General features: G+C 46.0%; 2 protein-coding genes across 5 annotated transcripts; one reads left to right on the top strand and one right to left on the bottom strand.

Annotated features, from left to right (window-relative positions):
* Positions 1 to 118: 118 nt before the first annotated feature.
* ftr14l (finTRIM family, member 14-like) lies at positions 119 to 2,903 on the bottom strand. Its single transcript, XM_049735534.2, has 7 exons — positions 2,364 to 2,903; positions 2,055 to 2,150; positions 1,751 to 1,984; positions 1,479 to 1,638; positions 1,296 to 1,409; positions 907 to 1,043; positions 119 to 737 (listed from the first exon to the last, which is right to left on the bottom strand). The coding sequence occupies exons 1-7, from the start codon at positions 2,760 to 2,762 to the stop codon at positions 351 to 353; spliced, it is 1,527 nt and encodes a 508-aa protein (XP_049591491.1). The 5' UTR covers positions 2,763 to 2,903; the 3' UTR covers positions 119 to 350.
* Positions 2,904 to 3,774: 871 nt separating this feature from the next.
* Positions 3,775 to 9,470, top strand: si:ch211-198a12.6 (uncharacterized protein LOC563253 homolog). Of its 4 annotated transcripts, none has more exons than XM_049735528.2 (3): positions 3,775 to 3,993; positions 6,020 to 6,106; positions 6,261 to 9,470. In XM_049735528.2, exon 3 carries the CDS (start codon positions 6,382 to 6,384, stop codon positions 8,065 to 8,067), a length of 1,686 nt encoding a protein of 561 aa, XP_049591485.1. In that variant the 5' UTR covers positions 3,775 to 3,993; positions 6,020 to 6,106; positions 6,261 to 6,381; the 3' UTR covers positions 8,068 to 9,470. The 4 variants fall into 4 exon arrangements, with proteins under 4 accessions (XP_049591485.1, XP_049591489.1, XP_049591490.1 ...); XM_049735532.2 differs by having other exon boundaries at positions 6,020 to 6,110; XM_049735533.2 differs by lacking the exon at positions 3,775 to 3,993 and adding an exon at positions 4,922 to 5,190 and having other exon boundaries at positions 6,020 to 6,110.
* The last annotated feature ends 437 nt before the right edge of the window (positions 9,471 to 9,907 follow it).

Raw genomic sequence — 9,907 nt, 5'->3', positions numbered from 1 at the left:
AGTCAACCAAGTAGAACTTGTTTATTGCTAAATTAGCACTTTTGTAGCTAGATTAGGAATCTCTAAATCGTTTTCAGTCTAAACTAGCAACGTAATATTCTACATAAATACACAATGATAAGGTCATTTAATAAATGTTTATTTTGTTATTGGCCAAGAGTCAATAAAGACTGATAATGAATTAATTAAACTAATATAATAACTATATGACCATTAAAAATCATGCTTCGATGAGCCTGCAAATATTTTCAAAAATCTTGGATTCATTTTTAGCTCAGGATGGATAGATGGATGGATCAAAACATTTATAATGTCAAAAAATACTGCGTGTATCCCAATTTAGATATCACTCATCTCAGTCTAATGGTGGTCCCGTAGCCCCACACACTGAAAGCGGGGTACACAGCTTCCGTAAAAGTAGTGCGGACCTGGTGCAGAAGCTGCATGACATCAGACACGCTGTAAAACGCCAGCACCCCCGCCGGGTGATCCAAGTAGACACCGATGCGAGATGACCTTGGGACGGGCAGGTTTATGCTCTTGTTATTATGCACAAAGGAGAACTTGGACTCGGAGCAGTAGAGGCTCCAGGATTTGTCGTTCCAGCCTAGACTGCACACGTTGTTGTTCCCTTTTCGGAAAATGCCCCTATAGGTGATGGCCATGTCGATCTCCGATCCCTTCCAGCTCACCTCCCAGTAGTAGCGACTCCCGGCCAGGGGTTCTTTGCAAAGCACCTTTAATCAAGAGAAGGAAACACACCATCAACACTTGGTTTGAAATAACAATTTATCACCAAAAAAAAACATTCTAGGCCTTCCCACAATAGGTGAAAGCTGCTCGGGAACTAATAATCACTTTAAAAATTGCAGTAATGTGTGTGTGCAAATAATAATATGTGCTCACCTGCTGCCAGTGGTCAAATCGTTCCGGGTGATCGGGGTAGTTCTTCGGCTCGCTCTTCATCGTGGCGGTCTGGTTGCCCTCAGAGAGATAAAGGTTGCGGTGCACAGTGTTGACATCCAGAATTGGCTGGCAAGAATCTGAAGAAAACAACAAAAGCTGTTACAGTCAACCTTGAGGTTGAGGCCAGGGATTCTGAAATAGGAATACACAATGGTGTGTTTACTTCCGTTTCACAAAACCTGTTCTATCAGGTAACGCCGGTTTCACTTCCTACATCCCATGTTTATCTTTTTTTCCAACTGGACCAATCCGCTTTTGTTGTAATCTTATTCGGCTCTGACTTAAAACTCTATAACTTTAAATGTGAGCAGGCATGGGAGGACAGTTACATCTCAAGAAATCCTCTCTGGTCTTCGGATCTTCCATCGTCCTCGGCTCTGTGACGAACGACGACTCCCGCCTTGATTTTTTCTCGCTGTCTTCGGTGATGTAGACTTCTTTCACTAGTGACAAAATAGGGGGAAGGTGAGAAGACAATTGATGGTGTGTCAACACAAGATGAATGTGCCAACCGGCTGTGGAGATTTTCATGGTCTCCTTCTTGCTGATTTCCTCCACTTGTAATTTCAAGGCGGCGATGGCTCTCTTGGTGGCGTCAAAAGAGAAATTGGGAGCAATGCTGACGTTGTTCAGGTCCTCGTAACCCGAAGGGCCGGATAAAGACTGCCAACTCTGAAACAAAGTGGAATGGGTGGATGACAAATAAGTAGAGCCCAAGGGGATCCATAAATGGAACTCTAAAAAAAAATAAACTTTTTTTATTTTCTTTCAAGGTCAAGCTCACCTGAAGAAAGTGTATGTGGTCGTCAGTGTGCGACAGCTTCTCCAAGTCCGTATGTCTCTTCTTCAGCAAGGTGACCTCTTCCTCCAACCGGTTGAGGAGAATTTCCCCGCGGTTCACCGTGGTTTTTTCGTGCAAGCGGACCATCTCCTTGACTTCATTGTACTTCCTCTCGAGGGAGAGCAGCAGCTCCGTGAAGATCCGCTCGTTCTCTTCCAGGACCGACTCGGCCGAGTGCTGGCAAAAAGAAATAAACGCGTTTGTACCATTCAAGGCTTCTCAAATCTGCCATTATTTGCTAAATTACTTTGACAGCTTCCACTGCTTGTCGGAGGTCCTGCCACTTTTTGACCCTCTCGTCAATCCTCTGCTGGGATTTGTGCAAGGTGGTGCCGAGTTGTTTCTATGAAGGAAACCATATATACATTTACAACCTATATGCTAATTCAAAATATTAGGATTATTGTACCCAATTCGACACAAATCTATTTATAGCACATTATAAAAAGCAACTGAAACAAAGTTCTTCATCATTTTAAAACAATTGAAGACACTAAAACAAGGATGTCTATTGTGAAACCTTTCTGTGACTCTTCTAGTTTTTGGTGCCACTCACCTGTTTCTCCGTCCTCTCGGTTCCAGCCGGGACGATGTCATGGTGCTTGTGCTCATCCATCATACACAGGACGCACACGGATGTCTGGTCACTACGACAAAAGGCCTCCAGCAGCTTGTCGTGCTGAGCGCAGACCTTCTCCCTCATCTGCCCGGTAGCTTTGACCAGTTTGTGCTTCATCAACGCTGGGTAGTCGTAGTGAGACTGGAGGTGGATCTCGCAGTAAGACGCCAGGCACACCAAGCAGGACTTCTCGGCCTTCTGCTTCCTGGTGGTGCAGAAGTCGCACAGGACCTCGTCGCGTTTAGCCTGAGTCCTGTTTTGGCTGCGGCCGGTGGAGCGACGGTCTCTCTCCACGTTGCTGGATCGGTCTAAATCCAGAGTGCTGGGGTGGGACATTTTGTCAGAAGCAATGAACTGTTAAAACGAAGATTTGTTTTGTATATATAAGTCCACAGTTAGATCTTGAGAGTAACAAGAAAGTAAGTTCCTTAAGATAACCGCCTCTGCGAAACTGTGACTGACACTGTGTGTGACAGAATGTGAGCTATGTCGTCGCTTGAGACTGTAAAACCAGTATTCCCAGTTAAATAAATGGGCGGGTGTCGGAACCTGAAACTTAAGACAAACAATACTAGGCGCACACTACTTGACTTTATATGGACAGGTACTCATTTAATAAAACTCTAAATTTAAAGTATTTGAGAAGAAACAGCTTTTAAATGATTAAATATCCCTAAAAATTCAACAAAACTAAATTGTAATAAAAGTACTAAAACGACTAAACCGTTTCTAAATGTTTAAGACTCACAGTTTGAACATTTTATTAGAGGGAGCCCACATACACATTACCTTAGTAAAGTCATAAAATATTAATTACAAATGTGCTGATTATAACTGAACTGTACTGAACAAATGTAGTTTTAAAATTTTAATTCAGTGATTCTTCTATGTACCACTAGATGGAGCCACACACTGACAATCCTTTCCAATTTGTTTTTGTTTATGATGTCAAGGTTGTCTCAACACCTTTGGTTTTATGTAATTGACTTTTAGTTTATGTACAGCACTTTGTATGCCGCAGTGGTTATTTGTAAAACGCTCAATAAATAAATGTTTTTGGATTGTATAACCAGACGGGCAAACGTCTAACATCTATAGCTACTAAAAGAATCCTGAAATAGTTACATCTTGTATCAGTGTGGTTAAGTAAACATTAATTGTAAGAGGAAGAGGGTTTATCTAAAACCATCTTCGGATTCTATAATGTTATAAATGCTTTAGCTTTTACTTGAAAGATTTTGAGGTCCTGCCCCACTATGATGTGGCCGTTTTGGTACCTTGATGCGCGGCTCCTCGGCTGCAGGGGGCGGTAGCGGTCTGGATGGCGTGTGGAAACGACAACACTTGCTTTTCGCTAAAGCGTCGGCGGTCCAACGTTGGCGCCAGATGAGCACTGTGGCGCCCGTTCGGCACAGCACGCAAGTGTATCACGGACACCAAGACAAGACAAACACAACATCCAAAACGAGACTCATAACAAACCGGACTTTCTTTTTCCTTGTCATATAAACGCGAGCGATCCCTTCGTTTGTCTCTTAGTTCCACACCTGAAGAAAAAGGAAGAAAGGTGGGTGGGTGCAAATGTGTCTGGAACATGTCAATTGCTGTTATATTTTGCTCCTAATTGTTTTATTATTGAGGAATGGACTCATCTGGAGAGGCAAAGGGAGAGCGCTTAGTTGGGAAATGACGCCGATCCTTGCACGGATGCTCGCCCATATTTGTGCTTTCGTGTTGTAGTTAAAGCAGCCTGCGAACTCTTGTCATGGAAAAATACAGGGCCTCGACCCACTATGCACATTGTTGTATTATTGTTATGATTATTAAAGACTAAACCCGCGATATTACAACCCCCCTCTCGCTTGTTGGTTTTGTAGTCGTTTTTGCACTACTTTGCATTAACGACCTCATCTGTATGGAAACAACGTCAATTCCAAGCTTATGTTAAACGTGGCCGAATGACTGGTTGAACAAATAAGGCGCTTCGATGGGAAAAGTCCTCACCTGGGGGTTGCGAGGGGAACCAGGGAGGAGCAGAGGTGGCTTAGCCGACGGGTTAGCTTGCCACCGCGGCTACGTAGCCGCTAATGTCGGCTGGAGCTGGTTAGCCAGCAAGGCCGCCATTGAAATGGGTGCCGCAGTCCACGAAGGCTGGCTTTGGTAGTACTTGCTATGCACGTTCTTCGAACTAACACATAGTGTTCATTTGATAAAGTTTTAAAACACTTATTAAATCACGATGTGTTTGGGGGGCAACGATGATATGTTTGGATTCGTTTCAAATCAAAAGACAACCTTCCCGGGCTTTCCACTCCGTATTCATCGCCCTCGATGTTAGTCATCTTTGTCCCCTCTTCGGCTACTAGCCCAACTCTTATTAGCTTGCTAACTTTACCATTAGCTTTCAAGCCACAACCGCGTCATTGTTTTTTTTTTTTATGACCGTGTGGATATATTGTTTGCAACACGTTCGTATTTTGTCACATAGACGTAGGGCGGTTGACTTATTTGGACATGGCTTGGGGCTTCGCTGCTGATCCAATGCGGTTTGGGGAGGGCGGAAGCTAAGTTGGCTTACGTTAGCTCGCGGCAGCCATCTTATGAGCATTGTAGTCCTTGGGCTGGCTAGCTGCTGGTGTGGCACAACAAGATGGCCTGTTAGTACGCGCGCAAGAGGACGATTTCCGCATCGACAACCGCGCCCTCTACTCGCACCGAAATACATTTTCCTCGTTATATTCGAACCGACTTTTTTTTCGACGCCGTAAGTATCGTCTTAAGTCTGTTTGCTTCGTCTGTGATTTTGCTACGAAGCTAGTTAGCGCGCTAAATGGCGACCACTTAGCCGCTAACAAAGCTGCGGTGGTGTGAACCAGTTTCCCCTCGACCGTAGCCAGCTAAGTAGCGGCTACGGGAGCTATTTGTTGCCGTTTTGGGAGAGGCTAGCGAGCCACCGGTGCAACATTTTAATAATAACACGCCGCTTTGACGACGCCTGGGCGCAAAGTGCATCTCGCCCTCGGGTGGAGAACAAAGAACCGCGCGAGTTGAAAGCGGTTTAGGGCCGACTGACATGTCGCTTTGCGGATTAAACACTATTCGAGACCCCGATGACGATTTTGGCTACTTTGATGCTGTTTAGCTCGTTATAACTGCTAACCTAGCCTGCTAATGGACACTTAGCCTGTATATTACCTTTTGGAGAGTTTGCTAATCGAAAGTGTTCGCCCCACTGTCACTAACGACTACCAACAATATCTGGGTAGATGTCACGGAGTAACCCTCATCGCCATTGGAAGATATTAAGTTTTAACAAAGCCCCGCTTGTAGAATTGATATTTTTGCAATTTTCCTCAATTCTCACACACACATTAAAACACGTTAACCGCGTGTTAACGTATGTAGATAACTAATTGAGAGGGCCACATCAGCATTTTACACTTTGTGACATGACCTCTTCAGTAAGGACAGACTCTTACTTTTTTTTTTTAAGTTCTTCTCTGTGCATATTTACCTATCTTGTTTTTCCTCCCTTACATACTCATCAATAACAAATGTGTGAGAATGAATCTTAAAGTAAAAATCTTTTACAGATACCTGAGCTCACTTGTGATCATCACAGCTACATATCTTCCTTCTCGCTCTCCATTCTTGATCAAGCCATCAACTAAAAGACACAGGCAAGTATGTTCATTTGGGGTAGAATCCCTCGGAACATAGTAATCCAACCTTTAGCACATGATAAATTAATTAAGATAAATGCCGCACAAAAGACCACAAGTGTTGCATAATTAAAGTGACAACTGTGGTTAACATTATTGGCTTCTCTTCCAGGTCTGCTCTCTGACAACCAGCACCAGCGCTGTGCTCATCTAAACCAAGATCCATACCCCGATTCTTAGTTGAGTTACCGTCCGGCTAAAAAACGGAGGTCGTGGGGTTGGAGTGTGTGCTCATGGCGGAGTCAGAGACTGAATGTGACACACCCGGCCTTGACACGCTTGGGTCGGAGTGTGTCATAGCCCACAGCCATGTCGACCTGCACTACGGAGCCGAGACGGAAATCATGACTGAGGAAAAGCGTGGCCTGGAGTTGGAGATCCACGGCACTGAACTAAAGATCCAAGGGCTGGGGACAGACCTCGGCGCCGTGGCGTGCGTCGACGCCATTGTGGAGACGGACCACGATTACATCAAGGTGGAACATGACGATATGCACTGCTTTGCCGGCGCCGAGATTAAGACATCGACGGGCGAGGCGCTACTCGGGGAAGTGTTGCTCAAGGCCGAGAGTGAGCATGAGGTGAAAGTGGAGTCGGATCACGGCGGCGAGCTGACGGTGGAGTCGGAGAATGGCGTCATCATTCACGAGGCGCACGGCCTGCAGTGCAACGAATGCGGTGAGATCTTTGGCAGCATCTCTGACCTCCACCAGCACTTTGAGATCCACAAAGACCTCAACCCGTACATCTGCGTCCATTGCGGCGAGAGCTTTGCCGTGGAGGCCAGCCTCAAGCAACACATGAAGATCCACATGAAAGAGAAGCCCTACGTACCCTCGGGCGTGGAGATCATGGGTAAGGACGTCATTGACGCCTTCAGCCTCAAGTCCCACCAAATGATCCACCTGCCCGACAAGCCGCACCGGTGCACAGAGTGCGGCAAGAGCTTTGCTGCCGCCATCACCCTGCGAGAACATATGAAGATGCACTCTGAGGACAAGCCGTACAAGTGCACCCAGTGCAGGAAGAGCTTTGTCCGCAGGAGGCATCTGAAGAAGCACCAGGAGGTCCACGCTCGCGAGAAGCCCTACACGTGCGGCCAGTGCGGCAAAGGCTTCGCGACCACCTCTAACCTCAAGCAGCACCAGAAGACCCACGCAGCCCACGCCGCGCACGCAGCACACGCCGGCGTGGTGCTCACTGACAAGCCTCACCGTTGCGCACAGTGCGGGAAGTGTTTTGCTGCCGCCGCCACCCTACGGGAGCACCAGAGGATCCACTCGGGTGAGAAGCCGTACAAATGCAACATGTGCCGGAAGAGCTTTGTCCGCAAGCGTCACCTGAAGAAGCACCAGCAGGTCCACGCCGGCGGCAAGCCCTACACCTGCAGGCACTGCAACAAGGGCTTCAACCACTCCTCGTCACTCTCGCGCCACCACAAGACCCACCTGCAGGGGCCCGTGTTCTCGGCGGCACAGCCCGGCAAGCCCATGACCTTCGGCACCCCTGCCAAGCAGAGGGTACACCTTCAAGGAGAGAAGCCCTACATGTGCCACCACTGCGACAAGGGCTTCAACCATTCCTCCTCCCTTTCGCGGCACCAGAGAGTTCACTCAGAGGGCAAAGGTTACACCTGCGCCCACTGCGGCAAGATCTTCAACCACTCGTCTTCACTGGCGCGGCACCAGAGGGTCCATCTGGAGAACAAGCAGCAGGCGGCACCGCAGTCGCCGCCGCTGCCCCTACCGATGAACTCTCCTGAGCAGTACGGCGCCATCGCCTCGCCTAAGGTCTTCCCTAACAACGCCTTCCCCAAGCAACACCTCCTTGTGGAGAAGCCCTACCGCTGCACCCAGTGCGGGAAAGGCTTCAACCATTCGTCCTCCCTCTCCAGACACCACCGAATCCATTTAGAGTAGTAAGGGGGGGTACCGTTCAGACGCAAGTGCTCAACCCATCCCTGGCTTCTCGTTTAACTACTAGCGCCCCCCACCACCACTACCGCAAGACCAGTCGGGTTGACTCACTTGGATGTTCACGTGGTCAGGTCAGCTGCAGTGAAGAGGATCGGTTGAAGGACTGACGGGTCATCGGCGAGACACAGCAGAAACTGAGGGGAAGCGTCGCTTCGATTGTTTGTTCTCCCTTGCGCGGGAACTCAATGAACACTTTTAAAAAAAAAAAGAAAAAAAGTTACCCCATCTTTCATGGACGAAGCTTCTCGGCGGCGAGCGCGGGATCTTCGGTTCAAGGCCGTCAACACCGGAACTCCAATTAGTCATCTCTCTTCACCCTCCTGACCTGTGTGAAGAAAATCCACTGTAAATACTTCTTGATTTCTTTTATAAATGTATAGGTGACTAGTGTGCTGTTCCAAAAAGATTACATTTTTGATAGTGAGACCCACGTTGTCTCCACAGTTTTTTTTTTTCTCCCCCCCACTCCGACTCAGCGCCCGAGTTAACCGTGTTGCAGGCGTTTTCAAGCGGCAGCAGTTGAATTTGTGTATATTTAGGAAGTTATTTACCATGACATGGTCTGTACAGAGAGCAATACTGGCTGATAACAGGAGATGGCACGCAGCCACAAGACAATTCCTGACAGAGAATAAACACTTTATGGTTAGCATATTACACCGGTCTCCTTTTTCTTCCTTATTCCTGTTCCCCTTCTGAGAAAAATGAATGAAATCTGTTCATAGAGTATAGATAGCAGTTACTCATGTTGACACTATCACAATCTGATTTAAAGGCTTGTGCATATTACAACAAAAATTGTATGAGAAAAGTTGACTTTTACAACTTTGCATTAGGCGCGACTCGTACGTGTAAAAAAAAAAAAAAAATCTTTTACAAACGTATTTTTTTAAATATGAATTGGGTTATATGAAAGGGAGCAAAGATGTTTTTATGGGAGAGGGCACGACAAGCAATATTTTTTTAAGTTTCTCCCCTGCTTTTTTTTTTTTTTTCTTTTGCTTCAATTTGTAGCATAGTTTTTATCCTGTTAGCTAGGTGCCTTATTGCATGCTGTGTAGAGAACAATGGATGCTGAGCTGTTAATGTATTTTTTTTTCCCTCATTAATATTCATTTACTTTGTCAATAACATTATTTTTTTTTGCTTTCATGTAGACTATTGCGTTTACACTGTATATGGTCTTATTTTCTCCCCTCTTGTGTTATTGTAAATGGCCTAATTCTTGAGGAAAAAAAATGTAAAGGAATCCATACAGGCTTCTCTTTAAGGGCAAACCTTGTAACATCTTTTCCCCCTTTTTTTGGAGTGGCACATATATGGATAAATAAAGGTCGTTGACTCTTCTGGTGTCCTTCAGAATTTGATTTTTACAGCATATTGGATTGCTATCTGAGAAGAGTTCAAATCTCTGCTTGATTTTGTTTCCACTTGGCTTGTGTGGACTTTCTCACACATGACAAAAATATGAGCAATTTAAATTGTTTAATAAACCACTGTGACTGAATAGTTGTTGGTTTACCTTTGACTTGTGGTTAGTTGGCAACCGGTTCCAGGTCTGCTCCTCCTACCCTCACCAGGATTGGATCCCCTGTAGAAAATAAAAAAGTAATCAAAGCTGATCCAGAAATATTTTACGCAAAATGCCTTTGTATACAATTCTGTTAAACCGAAGTGAAGGCAGGACACTGCCAGTTGCACTCCCTCGGCAATCCTGAAGATGTCGCTCTTGCCATTTGAAATAGCGCTCAGTGATTCCAAGCGAGGTGTTCGTTTTGACCCC

The sequence above is a fragment of the Syngnathus scovelli genome, chromosome 12, assembly GCF_024217435.2.
Source record: "Syngnathus scovelli strain Florida chromosome 12, RoL_Ssco_1.2, whole genome shotgun sequence".
Classification (NCBI taxonomy): domain Eukaryota; kingdom Metazoa; phylum Chordata; class Actinopteri; order Syngnathiformes; family Syngnathidae; genus Syngnathus; species Syngnathus scovelli.
This window is presented reverse-complemented; position numbering and strand designations above follow the sequence as displayed.